The 15,920-nt window shown below is 43.5% G+C and overlaps 1 protein-coding gene across 1 annotated transcript in view; it reads right to left on the bottom strand.

The window, feature by feature from the left end:
* The window catches only part of SPON1 (spondin 1), a 247,140-nt gene that overhangs the window by 93,655 nt on the left and 137,565 nt on the right, over positions 1–15,920 (bottom strand). Inside the window, exon 6 of the mRNA XM_019754482.2 lies at positions 10,786–10,934. Coding sequence (XP_019610041.2) covers positions 10,786–10,934 — 149 coding nt within the window. The remainder of the gene's footprint in view (positions 1–10,785; positions 10,935–15,920) is intronic.

Raw genomic sequence — 15,920 nt, 5'->3', positions numbered from 1 at the left:
CTTATGATCCAGCAATCCCACTCCTAGGTATCTATCCGGAGAAATCCAATGTTCAATTCAAAAATCTTTATGCACTCCTATGTTTATTGCAGCACTATACACAATAGCCAAGACCTGGAAACAACCGAAATGCCCATCAGTAGATGACTGGATTAAGAAACTGTGGTACATTTATACAATGGAGTATTACGCAGCCATAAAGAAGAAAGAAATCTTACCATTTGCAACAACATGGATGGACCTAGAGAACATTATGTTAAGTGAAATAAGTCAGAAAGAGAAAGACAAATACCATATGATCTCACTTATATGCGGAATCTAAAGAAAAGAATAAGTGAATGAACTAATCAGAGACAGTTTTGGAAACATGGAGGAAAAACAGAGGGTTGCTAGAGGGGCGGGGGGGTGGGGATAAGGGGAAGGTGAGAGGTTTTGAAAAATAGTTGGTAACCACAAGATGGTCATGGGGGTTTGAAAATTAATTTGGCGAACGTACAGAGGGATAGTGGATGGGGGGAGGGGGATTCACACAGTGTGAGGGATATAAATGATAAACGTCTAAGTTTTGCTTTGTCTTGCGCACCTGAAACTAATAATAATAATAAAAAAAAACCATTGAGTTTAACATGCTGCTTACGAAACCTCCATTTCCCAAGCAGGGGAGTTTTGTCTGTACTCGTGGTCAGCCCTGTGCTTGACTTTCCTGGTCCAAGTTGCACCGGACTGTAATCACCTGTTTCTATGTCAGTCTTTCCCAAGAGACTGAGCCCCTTAAGGACAAGTGATTTCCCAAATATGGTGTTTGACATGTGAATGAATGAATGAATGAATGAAGCTTACATGAAGTGCATACATCTTTTTTACCACTGGATGGCAAATATTCACTGGAAAGTCCAGCTCTAAACTGTCTCAGAAACAGAGTCGGTGGAAAACGAAACAAGTTTTTCAGTAAACTGGATGAGTCCATACAGGGTGAAAATTTCAGGGCTGCCTGTCCTTCTCTTTTAGCAGAAAGTGAAGAAAGCACAAGAATGGAAGTCAGGAGTCCAGGGTGCAGATGTGTTCTGCCGTTAGCATTTGGGCAAGTCACATATATTTTCTGAGCCTCAGTTTTCTCATCTATAAAAACCCACTGGACTACGGTACCTTCAGATAAACATTTATTAACATCTATGATGCCCAGACCCCGACTCAGGTACTAGGGGAAAAGAGATGACGCAGAAATGGTTCTTGCCTCCAAAATAATAGTTCTCAATTCTGTAGTAAAAGACCAGTTTGTTGTCATTTTCAAAATATCGAATTTGTTGCAGACTGTATTTTGGTAAAATTATTTTTCGTATTACTGTATTTTGGTAAAATTAGAATGTAATAGTAAAAAGAAGTAAAAGAAAGAGCAAAAGCATACAAAATCCAAGTCCTGATTTTTTTATTATTATTGGGTTCATTGGACATTATTAAATTGCTATTTCTAAATGCTTATTCTTAATGATTGGACTTAGTACATCATGGACTGGAAGCCAATGGTAGTTGGACAGGTATCAGTCCACAGACAACACTTTGTATAAGGCTGACGGAAGCTCACATTCACGAGGCAGGCTTCCCCGACCCTTCCAGGACTCGGGCCTGTATATGTGGGACAGTCCACAGACAAGGTTCTCTCTTCTGCAGAATATTAAACACTTAAGCAAGCACAACCACTGCCTGGTAGTTTCCAAGGTGCAGAGAGGGTGTTTGTGATCACTTCTGGAGCCTTTCTGGAGAAAGTTCTGGCCAATCCTCTCTGATCTTTTATGACAGCTGGCTTTCCAGCTGCCTGTACACCATAATGGCCACTGGGCTCCTTTCAACACTTCCCATACTGTCTGGGTTTCTGGCGTCTTCCTGTTTGTGGCCTCGCCCCTCAGACCTAAGATCAGGCACCGACTTTGACCTTTGCTTTCCTCCTTGGCCATGATGTATACTCTTTCTCTGAATAAACTGCTTTGAGCCACTTGGATTATAAATCTCTACCCCTGACCAGCCCATTCCTGGGACCATATCCCCATTTCATCAATCTTTTCTTTTATAATCTCTCGGTTTTGTGACACGCTTAGAAGGGACTTTGCTCTAGACTATAAAAACGATTTTCTAGTATTTTCTTCTAATGCTTTTATGTCTTCATTTTAAAATATTTAAATCATTTACATATTTGGAGTTTATTTTGGTTCAAGGATTGTGGTATGGAGAAATTGTTTTCTTCCATGGCTTACAGTTGTGCCATTACCGTTTATTAAATAATCCATCTTTCCCCAACTGATATGAAGCTATACTTTTTTCATATAGTTAATTTAAAATGAATTTGGGTCTATTTAGGGATTTTTTTATTAGCGTCTACTGATCTATCTATTCATGCTCTAGTTTCACACAGTTTTATTTAATGTAGTTTGGTAATGTAGTTTAAATATCTGGTTTGGTTAGTCTTTTCCTCTCTCTCTCCCCCTGAAGCATTATTCTCTTTCAGACCTTTTCTGGCTATATGCTTGACTATTTCGTTTTTCATTTCCATAGAATCAACCTGTATAACTTTAAAAACTTATTTGATTTTTGGGGGGAAGAAGCACATTAAACTCACAGATTAAGTTGGGATATTGGTCTTTTTGCAATATTCAGTTTCTTATCAAAGTTTTCTTTGTTTATTTAAATAACATTCTTGTATATGTACAAATAGTACAAAAGGGCATATGGTGAAATGTGAATACACCTTTATGTGAATACACCTTTCAGTTCTGATTCTTACTCCCCCAGTTTGCTTTAGAGACAATGAGTTTCCGGTGTGTGTTCATATTGATATTCTACGTATGCATATGATATTTTATATGTGTATATAACCATTTGACTCTGACCCACCTGCCTTTTTCTCCACATGGTAGCAAACTAGAGACACTGCTCTGCGTTTCCCCATCTAATGGCATGCACTGGGGAACATTCTATATCAGTACATACAGATCTGCCTCATTCCTTTCAATAGCTGCATGGTATTTAATGATATAAAAGCAGCCAGAGTTTTTAATATGTCCCTATTGATAAAAAAGTTCTTTTTTCCATCTCTTATTTTTATAAACAACATTGTAATGAATATCCTTCCTCACACACCTTTGTGTGAGACTATTTCTGAGAGACAAATTCCTAGATAGAGAATGATTATGGTGAGGTAGAAGAAAATGTGCAAACGATGATGTAAATATATTCAACGCTACTGAAATGTACACTTAAAATGATTACGATGATAAATATTATGCTCTGTGTTTTGCCATAATAAAAAAATGTATAATTTAGATAGATATTTCCAAACTGTCCTCTACATCATAAGGCAATTTGTTAATTATTCCCCCATTTAAATTTGCCTTCGGTTTGCAATATTTTGGCTCAGTTGTCATAAAAATAGATTTTTAGGGAGTTAAATAACCTAAAAGTTTTAAATCAAATTGTCCCACATTTCTCTCATAGAGAAATTCTCAGTAAAATTCCCAGGAGTTGGTGATGCACTGGCGTAAATCTGGGGAAGTCAGGAATTGCTGTTTAGAGGCAGGCTCTGCCTTCTTCCAGCAGAGGCAGCCTGCACTGCACCGGCTTTATGAAACAGGCATCACTAAATTACTTTGGCTGCCTGTCCTACTGTGATTTTGATTTGTTTGAAGACTCAACTGAAAGCAAACAAGAGGTTTCATTTGACTCAAATCACACGTTTCAAATGATGTTCTAATTTCTCTATCAAGTATCTGTGGCTGAGAATCTTTAACTCCTTTCCCACCCCGCTCTCTCCTAATGTCACTTTATTTCTGTCAACTACAAGTGCCCACTTACACACACTCCATGGAGCTAAAAACCCTGAATGAGATGGGGAAGGACAAAGGACGTATGGATAATGACATTAATGTAACACAAACAAAACTGGGCACCGCTGGGGGCCGTGTGCAGCAGGGTGACAAACCTAAAACATTACACCCAAATTGACTCCAAGAAGCCTTGGAAAGCACTGTAGCTCTTTACTAAATGTTTCTTGAGGAGGCAGCAGAGGGTAAATTACATCACACCATGTTCCACAAAGTGTACTGCTAAAATTTCTCTTCTTTCAGAAATCAAACTTCCTAGCAGCCTTCTTTGGACCTTTCCTTCTCTCCCTGATTTCTACTCCAAATGGCAGCTGCTCAAATACGTCCCTTCTCACTCCCTACAATTCTAATACTGTCTCCGCTTCCTGGCCTTACTTCTCCCCTTGCTTCTTTTTCCTGGTCTTCATTCTCTAGCAGCTTTTGTGTAGCACAGTTTACCTCTTCTATAAATTGCATTCCCAGCCACTAACACAAAGGCATCTTCTTAGAAGATTATAAATCCTTCAAATTTAATGTTTCTGCCCAAATAATAAGAGTAATAATGGGCTCATACTTCAAGCCAGGCACTGTATGTCTATTATTTCATAATGAACATATTCTGACTATCATCACTTTGCACATGAAGAGTCTCAGGCTCACGTGACCTAGTCAAGGTCAAAGACTTAGGAAGCCACAGTAGAGCTAACCTACCTGCCCTGTACTGTTTTCATGGTTCTTAAGGAACAATACAAGGCAGCAGGTGGCAAAAGTAAGTAAGAGGTCTTGACAGTGCTCTCGGCCTCCATACCCTTTTTCTGATCTCTGCCTTTCCAAATCTTTGCATTTCGGCCTAGTGGTGTCTGCTGGTCCCACCTCAACTGCTGAACAGATCTCCAGACCCAGCATTTCTCACCCAAGTGGCTTAGTTCTGCATCCTGAGTTTCTGCTGATCTCCCCTCTCATTTGGGCTGAGTCTCTGTTCTCTTTAGTGCTCCTCCCTCTTGCAGGACTGATATCCTGCCTTGAATTCTGGTCCTTGGGTTGGGATTCTGTGACTCAGTCTAACTCTTGTCAATTCACTGCTGCCCTGAAATGTCGATCAACTCACCTTCTACCTTCAATTCCCTTTTTAGTATAAACTGCCCTACCCATAGCTCCTATGTGGAGTAATAGGCTGGGTGGTTTTTTAACATGGGGTTAGCCATTGACTGGACTAGGAGTAGATACCTGATGCGGGGGGCACCAATACACAGACTGTACAATAATCAATCTTTCCGGTATTTCGACTTAGAGTCACTAAAACTCCTCAGTTGGCTATGGGAAGCCAAGAAAGAAAGTTGTATAGCCACAACTTGGGGCCATGTGCAACATAAACAAGCAGAGACAGCAGGTCTATTGAGAAAGGATGGGGAAAGAGCTGCATTTGGAAGAGCACAGAGAAGACCACGTGACTCTGGGGGTATCAGGGGTGGGGTGAGGAGAAGAGAGCAATAGTTTGTCCCAGTCTGATGCCTTCCAGTTACAGCTCTCCTGAGACTTTTTTGCACTCAGTACTAATTTGTGTTCTCATGAATTCTACTTTCTCCTTACAATAAAGTTTCCTTTGTCCTTGAGTTAGTTTGAGTGGGTTCCTATTTCTTATAGTCAAGAGACTTCACTAGACCACCTCCTTCTTTATTCTGGGAGCCTTGTCAGCATTTCCACTCTCTGGCTGGTCCCCCAGGAAAATCTCCTGTTCTTGGCTACCTCTAGGCCTTACTCTGGAGATGGCATTGATCTAGCTCCCGGGAATATTCAGACAAGGCTGTCCCAAGGGAAGGGAAGAGCAGGAGCACAGGAATAGAGTTGCAACGGTCATTGAGTTTCATTGCATCTCCTTTTTCATTTGAGGGCGTTGTTATTGTCTTGAAATTATTTAAGTCAACTTTGGGACAGAGGGTTAGGGGGTATGAGGGACGATTTGTATGGAGGAGCGGGAAGAGGGGCAGGCAGAGGCAGAGCCTGGGGAAATGGCAAAGGAGTTGTGTTCTCATCTTGTGGATATACGTTCTCAGGCTGAGGAGTGAGGCATAATTGAGTTGAATCTTTAGAATCATTAACTTTTCTAGTTCCTGCAGGGGCTCTTCAATCTTGGGACAAACCCATTCTTTTACTGATGAGGAAATAGAGACCCAAGAATGAAACTGTGGTAATGATAGGTAACATTTAGTGAGTACTTTCTACAGGGCAGGCTCAGCTCCAAGCCCTTTACATGTATCTGCTCACTCAGTGCTTACAGTAACTCTGTGATGTTGGCATTGTTACCACTCTCATCTCATAGAAGAGGAAACTAAGGCACAGAGGGGTTAAGCAACTTGCAGAAAGTGAAGGAACCAGGATTTGAACCCAGGAAATCCTGATTCAGAGGATTTTAACAATGCTTTTAACTATTATACAGTATTACTTCTCACAAGCATTGAAGATCATTGGAGTTTTATTATTATAATAAATAAAAGCTGGTGTGTGCACACATACGTGTGTGTGACTTTCTCAACCAGATGAGGCAACATGTCATGGAAAACATCAGAAATAAGGCAATGGTTTTAATTAGAGGAAAGTGATAAAAAGTGTACTGAATTAAAAATCGGGAAAAATAAAAGTTTAGCAGATGATTTAAAGGAGACGAGAAAAGAAAAATCTCATACCCTTTCTGCCAGTTCCCAGAGCCTAATAAACTGTTTCAACCTTAAGGAGAAAGAACTCCTGCTTGTTTATTGATTCCTTCACCACGGGTGGTGCGACCATCCTACTGGCTGGCTTAAGAGATCTGCCAAAGCAAGGCTTCCTGAAGATGAAACAATCAATGCCTATATTAGGGTCCACCATTACCTGACCTCTCACTGGCAGGGAAGCCTTGCATCCAGAGAAATCTAAAAGCTGGAGTGTTTTTTCTAGTGCATTTTTTCATGAGTGAGTAGCCATTCACAGCTCATGGTTGTATTCAAGTGACATTCAGTATTGCTCACTTGTCAATTAATTCAGATATTTGTTGAGCACCTACTATGTACTAGGTGCTGTAGGTATTAGGTGGACACCGGAAACATGAAAGACTGACAGGATGCAAAAGGTTCTCCCTCCTGCTAGAAACACATAGAAATGCTAGTCAAAATATAATGAGATGCATTTTTAACAATATATAACTGAGTTTAGAAAATTCCTAGATGCCAGAAATGGGGAGGAAAGTCTACTCCAGAACAGTGAGCAGGAGCTGGTGCATCGTGACCTGTCTAGTCTGTGGACCAGGACACAGGCCCCAGGGGCTAGAGATGGAGGGGCCATACTGGGAGAGAAGGGGAGGTCTTGAGCTGATGTGAGGTTAGATGTGGGAAGACACTCCTCTATCAAGCTGCACATTTGAAGGGCTGCCCTGTTTATGACCAGGGCATGAGAAAATCCTTCATCAGCCACCCAGTAAGGTAGCAATAAAGCTTGCCCTCTGCCCCGGCCCCTGAGTAAAAATTCCCTTAAAGAAATGGAAGGCCCAGCTTTTCCCATGTATAAGGGCACCATCCATATTTACACTGGCTATGCAGTGGGAAACTCCAAGCTGAGAAATGACATAAAGACTCAGGTGGACAATACGAATATACAAGATGTCACCACAACTTGAGCACAGGGGATGTTGGAAAAACAGAAAAATACTGCTAGAGATTAGCAAACAATCCAAAAACGAAAGGAGGAAACTAGTGATGGAGAAAGTGAGCAAGCAAGTTCAATTCAAAGGGACATTCGTCCCTAAGACTCTGAGACAATAGAATAATCTGAAAGAGGCAATTAGACATGTTTAATTTAATAACAATGAGTACATATCAGCTCACTTTCGATTCAGGGTCTACCTGCAAATATGGTCCACCATTTCCTACTGCCTCTACATGCCTTGCGTTGCCCATGTGTGACCTGCCAAGCTAATCCATGGTCCCCACAGGGTCACACTGGCCTCTGCCTCCCTTCTAAGAAATGTCATTGTGCCCTTCCCCCACACTCCTCAGCCACCACTGTCATTATTGTCAATAATGCTGCTGTAATTTTTCATTAATTTTCTTGGTGTTCAGCACTTACAGTAGCAGTAAAATTTATACTCAATATTATTACAATTTTCCACTACTAATGGGATTATTATTTTCTTCATTTGTTTGAAAACCATTAGCATAAGATTTACTTCTAACAATATTTACTGTGATTTTTAATGCCCTTGAAACTTGCAGTGAGCGATAAGTCTTTAATAAGAGAATGCTGGTAAGCATATAAATGTCTTTCTTGGGAAAAGAGGGCTTTTTATTTTTATCCTGGTTGGACTCAGGTTCTTTGATAAAGTGATTGGTAGGATATAAGGTATTAAAGGCTGAGAATACTGTGTTCGTTTGTAGATGTGTTCTAACAAGTTCCCCGGTTATTCAGAGGACACTTTTATATTCTAGGAGGATGCACATTCTTGCTCCTTTTTATGTTGTTTCTCACCTGACTTACATAAAAATATAAGAAATTGGGTGCTTGCAGGAACAATATTTAGAACCATGAATTGTTGGGAAGTGAAGGGACCCTGAAATCACTCCATCCAACTGACTTTTCAAGGAGGCTTACTTCAGGAAACAGGGCTTACTTCAGAGGCTGGTGAGAGAGTTTCTCCGTTGGGCCATTGTGTGGGGCAGGGAAGGTGGGTGGGCAGGGCGGGCTTCACGGGTGTGCGACTTGCAGACCCTCAGGGCCCCGCGCTGTGAAATTCACAGCGTCAACATCTTGAAATTCTTAACAAGCTTAGAACAAGGCACCCCACGTTTGCAAAAGGCCCTGCAAATTTTATATCTGGTAAGGTCTGTGTACAGGGTTTGGAGCCAGACAGACTTGAGTTCAAGTTCTAGTATTCTCTTGCTATTGACTGCTGCAGTTTCTTTATCTGTAAAACTGATAATTATATTGTCTTCTCAAACTAGATGTGAGAGCTAAAATTCCATGTCCAGTATACCCAGGGGGGCTGAAAGGCAGTGACAGACACTGAGATATGCTCAGAAGGATTTCTACCTCCCATGTGCAGTACCTATAATTAAACTTCTTCCTATGACTTAATATCAGGAACACTAGCCTGGGGTAGACAGACATTGCTTGTGTGGTACAGAAGCTAATCTGAGGTGTGCTGATTAAGAACAGACCACGCAAAGAATGTTTTCCTAATGAGGACATTCTAAGGCTGAGGGGCCCCATCCATCAGTTATCAACCGTTTTACTGCTATGACATATGACACATAATGTGTACCAGCACAACATGGTCTCACAATTCATACATGTTTCCCTCCCCTCCAAAAACCTCTCAAAGTAGCCAAAGGGTGAGACTAGCATTATTAAGAAGATGCCCTTGCCCTTGAGCTACTTTATTTGCAAACTTTAGTTATTTCAACCATTATTTGTAACAAATGGTTTTCACTATACCACACACAGAACTTGACAAGCCAGTGTATCATAATTCCAAGCTTGAGAATCAGAAACATGGACCCTCAGGATCCTGAACAAGGGATTTGCCTCCCACCCGCCATGACAGGTCGGGGTCCAGGTCGAACAGGGTACGGCCATCATGGAACCCTCCACGACTTTGCAGGTGTCCGTGGCTGTGCTGTAGCCTGCAGGAGTGATGCCAGTTATAAGGCATGGCAGCCAGAGTCAGAGAAACACTAAGTCGCTGGCCGGACAGACTTGTGATGAATAACATGCAATCTTAAAACATCTAGTTAAACTGTTTTCCCCAAGAATGGAGGAAAGACTTTAAATCATATTCATAAGAAACACACGCTAATTCCTGGACATTTTTGGACTTTGGTCCAAAAGGATTCCTCAGGGGATTATAGTAAGCATCTGCATGACCTTTGTTGCATTATTCAGTTAGGGGGTTAGGAAGCCAGATGTTAGACCTCAAGGGGAGTGCTGCAGCTGTGCTCACCCTCCTGCACTGCTTAGGCCTCTGGGTACACACACATCGTGAGACATGGCCCGGTGTCTCCGGGGCCCCCTGCATCATCTCAGGAGACATGGGACAACCTCAGAGTGACCTGTGTTGTGAAGTGACCACATCCCAAGCACAGTTTGCTCTGTCTTTGCTCTCTCCTGAGTGACTGTGGCAGTGAGACGTGGCTGCCCATTGAGCTCTCTCTGGCTCAAAGGGTTTTTGTGGGTAGTGATGGCCAAAGCTGGACCCTGTCCTCTCCACAGTGCAGCCTGTGCATGGCCATAGAAAAACCACAGCTCTTCCTCCAAGATAACTCATCAGCCTCTTTCTAGAGCCTTTGATGAGGGATGTGGTACTGTCAGTCAAAGAAATAAAAAAGAAAGACAGGCTACTTCTTTATCACTCAGTGGTACGAGTGGGGACCTCGGTAATAGCACAGCTCCTGGACCCACCTGACATGACACATGGTACATACAAGAAGCTTCAGTCTCTAATGATTATACCTAATGGCTGACTAATTTATGGAACACCTCAAGACATAGTTGCAAGAGTACATGCTGGTACATAAGTGTTTCTTTTTAGAAATGGTGATTTTGGCTTAGCCAATTGGGATGTCACTCCCTGACCCTCTCAAGGATCATAGTAAGCAAACCATAATCCACCACATTGACTCTCAGGAGACCAGGGACATGACATCCCAACAATGTGGCCACAGCAGCAGCTTTTAGCCCAAACTGGAGGAAACACAAAAGCAGTCAAGAAAGATCTAAGTCAACTAGGCAGGCATCAGTACCTCTGCCCTCAACATAAACCCTCCAGACTCAGCAAATAGATTTTGCTTCCTTTGGTACCGATTTTCCAGCACATTGTACTATAAATTTCAAGCTCCTGTGAAAGAAATCGAAAGGATGCTTTGACTGCATTTCTGGTTTTGGGTCATTCAGTGATTGTTTTTCTTACCTGTTGTCGAATTTCTTCCTCCATTTTCACTGGTGAGCCCAGCTCTGCAACTTGTTTGACACCTTCGCTGGCATATCCTCCGTATTCCCAGAGCACGTAATTCTTGGAGTGGGATCCGCCAATGATCGCAGACCAGTGATTGGCCCGACCTGGAAAAGCCAGTTGGGACACAGGTGTCAGTGTGGCTGTGGCTAAAACTCAAGTCCCTTAAATGCTGGGGAGGAGGTGTAATTGGACAATGATTCAACTTGCTGGCTGAGCAACTGCCCTGTGTGAGGCCCAGTGCTGTGCAGTGATGAGTGACAGTCCCTGTAAACAAATAAGTCTTGGGAATATGCAGACAGGGCAAGGGTAGGTTCCTGAACAAGATGCAGAAGCAACCGAGAATGGTGACTTCTGTCTGGGAGGGTTTCAGAGAAAGGGACAGCTGCGAGAATTTTAAAGGCTATTCAGATTTGTAAGACAGACTAGAGAGACAAGGCTATTTCCGGCAGACTCAGAAACATTAAATAGCATTGTGTGTTTGAGGAGCCATGAGTAATTTAGCATTGCTATGTCACAAATTCTCAAGGGGAGAGATAAGAAATGATGGCAGGGAGGTAGGCTGCTCATGGATGGCCTTGGTCTAAATACTTCAGGCGTTTGGATGTCATTTGAAAGGGTTCTGAGTAGGGGAATGACATTATTGCATTTGAATTTCAGATAAATCATCTGGGCAGCAGTGTAAAGCATACATTAGGGGGAGCAACATTGGAGTGGCGATGGGGATGTCAGCAAGGAGCAAAAGGTAAAGGGATTGAATGTGAAACTGGCTTAGAAAGTCTGGGGAATAAGCACTGCTGTCCTTAGCTGGCTTTTATGTTCCTTCCAGGATGAGGGGAAAGCAGGCTAGTCAGGTTACAGGATGAGAAGGCAGGTTGGATATGAGGCAGTGACACAGTGGTTTGGTGGGAATCGTGTGGGATGATCACGGTCGTGGGACGCAGGTGGGAATCAATAAATAACACAAGAGGAGAACAGAAGCAGATCTGAACCTGAAGATTTTTCAGAATTGCAGGGAGAGGAAGGAGAGGAACAGAGTTAATGCCAGCACAACACTGGGTTTGTTTTTGCATGTGACGCACATAGATACATATACGTTTCTTACTAAGTTACGTACAATTCATCATAGGGTTGGCTCAGTTCTCTGCCCTTCTTTGGTTGGTGCTATAAAGTCACAAGCTAAAGAACAGTTTTTGGCATAGCGAAGAGGGAAACTTGAACTGGGTGGACTCAACTGACATTTGCAGTTCACCACCCCAGGGCCCAGAGTGGGCAGAACTCTCCACTCCACCCCACCACTTAAGAAAATGATTCTGAACAGGGCCTCATGCTGTTTACATCTGCCGCCTCCTACCCCAGGGCCCTCTGCTCCAGGGGGGCACACGAAGAGCATGGGCACAAAGCCAGCCTCCTGGCCTGCAGAGGGCAGCCGGGGGTACCCCAAGCAGAAGACATCACTACATGGGTCTACCCAACTGCTGGCTCATTATTTCCCACACGCCAGGGAAATGCAACCTCACGTTTCTCTGTCTTGTCCCTAGAGAAGACAGATGATGCTGCCAGCTATTTCTCTAACTCACTTCCTGAGTGGGGAGACTGTTTTAGCTGTTATCTAAGGCAAGAGCACTGTTTGTGTAGGGAAAAGCGCTGAGAGCCAGTCCTGACCTTTGGTTCATGATGTGAACTCAGGGAGAGCAGTTTCGGCACCTCTTGCTCCCCCCGCGTTGTTCCACTGAAATGTCCCCTTGTTCCAGACACATCCTACCTGCGATTTTGTACCCCAGTGGTTTAGCACATGCTGTTCCTTCCTCTTGGCTGGGCCAAGTCATTCCTCCTCCATGATTTACCCAGAAGCCTCCTAAGACCACCCTAGACCAACTAAAGCCCTTGTCATCTGTCTCCTCCCAGCATAGATACTTTTATAATCACTGGTACATGTTTATTTTCCCCTTAAACTGTAGGGTCCCTGACAGAGCCAGTCTTCAGCACTGTATCCCCAGCACCCAGCACTGTGCCTGATGCATTAGTACATGTTTCCTGAAGTATTTCATTCAAACAATCAAATGGGAAGCTGTCAGTGTATGTGCTCAAAGCATCTGGGAGTAGGCTGGTACAACGTGATTAAAGTGAAGGCTCAGAGGTTAGCAGAGTTCCTGACACCTACTGGGCTAATGCACTCAGCTATCCTCACGTTAAAAAACAAACATCAAACACCACCAACAACAGCAAAAGGCACTGATCTTACAACAAACAGAGGAGGATTCAAATCCTGGCATTGCCACTTACTAGCTGTGTAAACTTGGTCCAATTCCAATTACTTTATTTCCCGGAGTCTCAGCTCCCTCCTTTGCAAGTCAAGGGTGATAATGCCTCCCTGATCAACCTATTATATTAATTAAATTTAATTTCTAAAAAAAAGTGAGACAGTACAGGTGCAATCATGACTAGCACACAGTAGACAATCAACAATTATAGTTTCCTCTTTTCCTGGTTGTTAGGTAGACTATAAAAATCAGTAAACTAGGAAACCTGCCTTTAATTCAGTATGGGAGATAAGAAATACATAATATAGAATAATATAAGAGAATAAGCACAATCAGGGGGATTAGGAGATGGGCACAGATCAGTCTTCCTGTTTATTCACTTGACTTCCATTAACCATGTGCCAAGTGCGGTGGCTGGCCCTGGACACTGACAGGAATTAGATGTGGGGCTTGCTCTGGAGGGACTCACAGCCTAGGGGTGGGAAACAGATGGATAAGCAGATTGCTTACCATCAAGCATGGTCAGGGTTATTACAGAAGCAAGAACACAGAACACAGGGGACAAGGCAGCTAATTCCCCCAGATCTAAGGATTTAGTCTAAAGACTTGTGTGCAGAGAAGCAGGTGCTTCAAGAGTGGGGTGCTTGCCTTTGTGGTTTCTTCCTCTTGAATGAAATGTCATTGCACCAGTTCAACATTCTAATCAATACAGTTGTGAATTTCCTACAATGGTATTGCAACAGACCACACTAATTCACCTTTCAACACACTGAATAAGACCAACCGCATAACAGATACCTTCAGGGCAGTAGGCCGGGGTGAGGAACCAGACTGCACCCTCCCTGGTGGGACGAGGCAGGCAGCCACAGAAAAACAATCTGCAACATGAGAAAGGGCAACGATTTCAGCAGAGGGGCAGTCACTCAGGTGCAGAATGATACAGGGAGAAAAACACGGTGACCAAGAGCCAGAAGACTTGGGCTCCAGGTCTCCAAACATGACCATGAATCAGTCATTCAATCTCTCAGAACCTCTGCTTATCTTTTAAAACTAGAGATAATAATGACCAGGCTGGACTAAACTCTCAGACTTGTGCAAACTAATTGGGCTGGTTTTGGAAAGAACTATGAAAATGTGAAAGGACTGTACAAACAAATGTTTCTGAATGATTACAGACAGAAAGCCCTATGGGAGTTCACAAGAGGAATCCAGAAGAAGGTGGAGGAGCAAGGAAGCTTCCCATTGGAAGGCAGCTCCGATGGGAAGACTGGCAGGGCAGTAGGAGCAGGATCCATTAAAAATAGGCAAGAGGATTAAACACCTGTTAAGTGTTAGGTATAATGCTTTCCTAGCTATCACCCTCAGTACAACCTCTTTCTCATCTTATAGATGAGGACATTGAGGCTCAGAGATCTTAAGGAACCTACTCAAGCTCGCAGAGCTAGTGAGGGGCATAGCTGGGGTTCAAAGCCAGGTCCGCCTGACCTCAGAGCACACACCTTTCCCCCTACCCATCACGGAGAGGTCAGGCACTGGAGGAGGCTGTGTGGTGGACTGGAGTTAGAAGACAAAGAGATAAAATGAAAATGAAAGTCAGGGCCAGGTTGTGGAGGATGCTGAGTGCCCACCGTGGTAAATGGCATCAGGAAAAGGGGAAACATGACGGGAGTTTCCTTCTGGGAAGAAGGACATGACAATAGGTACATATGGAGCTATTATTACTTGCTGGGCACTGCGCCCAAGACTTGACTGACACCACAAAATAAAACACTCAAAAAAGAAAATGATTTTGACACTGACTATCATAATTTCCATTTTTTTGCACATGAGGAAACAGATTGAGAGAGGTAAAGTAAGTTAACCCAAGATCACAGCAGCAGAATGAAGATGCTGGGATTCAGTTAGGTCCGTCTGGTGCCAGAGCCCAGCTCTTCTCCACCACACTGCACATCTCCAACAGGACACAGCCCTTGGAGGGCCAACGGCGAGAAGACAAAATAGGATACCCATCCACATTTCCTGCGTGAGTTGTGTAGGGTCTGACTTAGGGTGGCGGAGAAGACATGGGCATGTGGGGTCAGAGGTATGAGCCGATGAGAGGGAAGGTGGGACAGTCTTTGGGAGGCGGTTTGGTGAAGTAGTTAATACTCTGGTTTTTGGATTAGAGTAACAGGTGTTCTAATCTCAGTTCTGAAACTTTCTAGATGGACTAAGTCAATTAATCACTTTCAACTTCAGTTCCTTCATTTGTAACGTAGGAATAGTGATGTGACCACCCTCCTGGTGGTCCAAGGCTGAAGTAACGGCGAGTGACTAGCACACAGAAAAGGCTCAATGTTAATACATATTAGCCAGTGAAATTAAATTGGAAGAAGGCTGGGAAAAGCTAGACAAGCTTCTGGAAGGCATGGGGACCACAGGTGATCTGATTGGGTGATTGGGTGGCAGTCGGACTTAGAACTGGGATGTAGAGATGAGGAATGTCAGATGCAAGGACCTGAATCTGGAAAACATGACAGAGTTTTCTGAATGGTACTTAGTGGTCTGGGGTCTGCAGAATGAGGTAGCTAAGCAGACCCCAGTGAACAGGGACACAGGGAAGTTTAGCTCTGGGCCCCACCATCCTCCAGGACATAAGGAAGGAGGGAGAGAGAAGTCCCAGGTGTCAGGAGGCCTGGGGAGAAGGGGACGAGGTAAACGCTTGTGGCATTCTTAAGGGAATCCCTAGGGAGGCTACCACGGGTGTCCTTGGTGAAACACTGGGGTTTCAGTCTTGGGGGCAGGTGCAGAGAAACCAACACCACTGCCAACCCCTTCGGCTCTCAGGTA

Source organism: Rhinolophus sinicus, linkage group LG06 (genome assembly GCF_036562045.2).
Source record: "Rhinolophus sinicus isolate RSC01 linkage group LG06, ASM3656204v1, whole genome shotgun sequence".
NCBI lineage: Eukaryota > Metazoa > Chordata > Mammalia > Chiroptera > Rhinolophidae > Rhinolophus > Rhinolophus sinicus.
The sequence above is the reverse complement of the archived record's forward strand: the minus strand, read 5'-3'. Positions and strand labels throughout refer to the sequence as shown.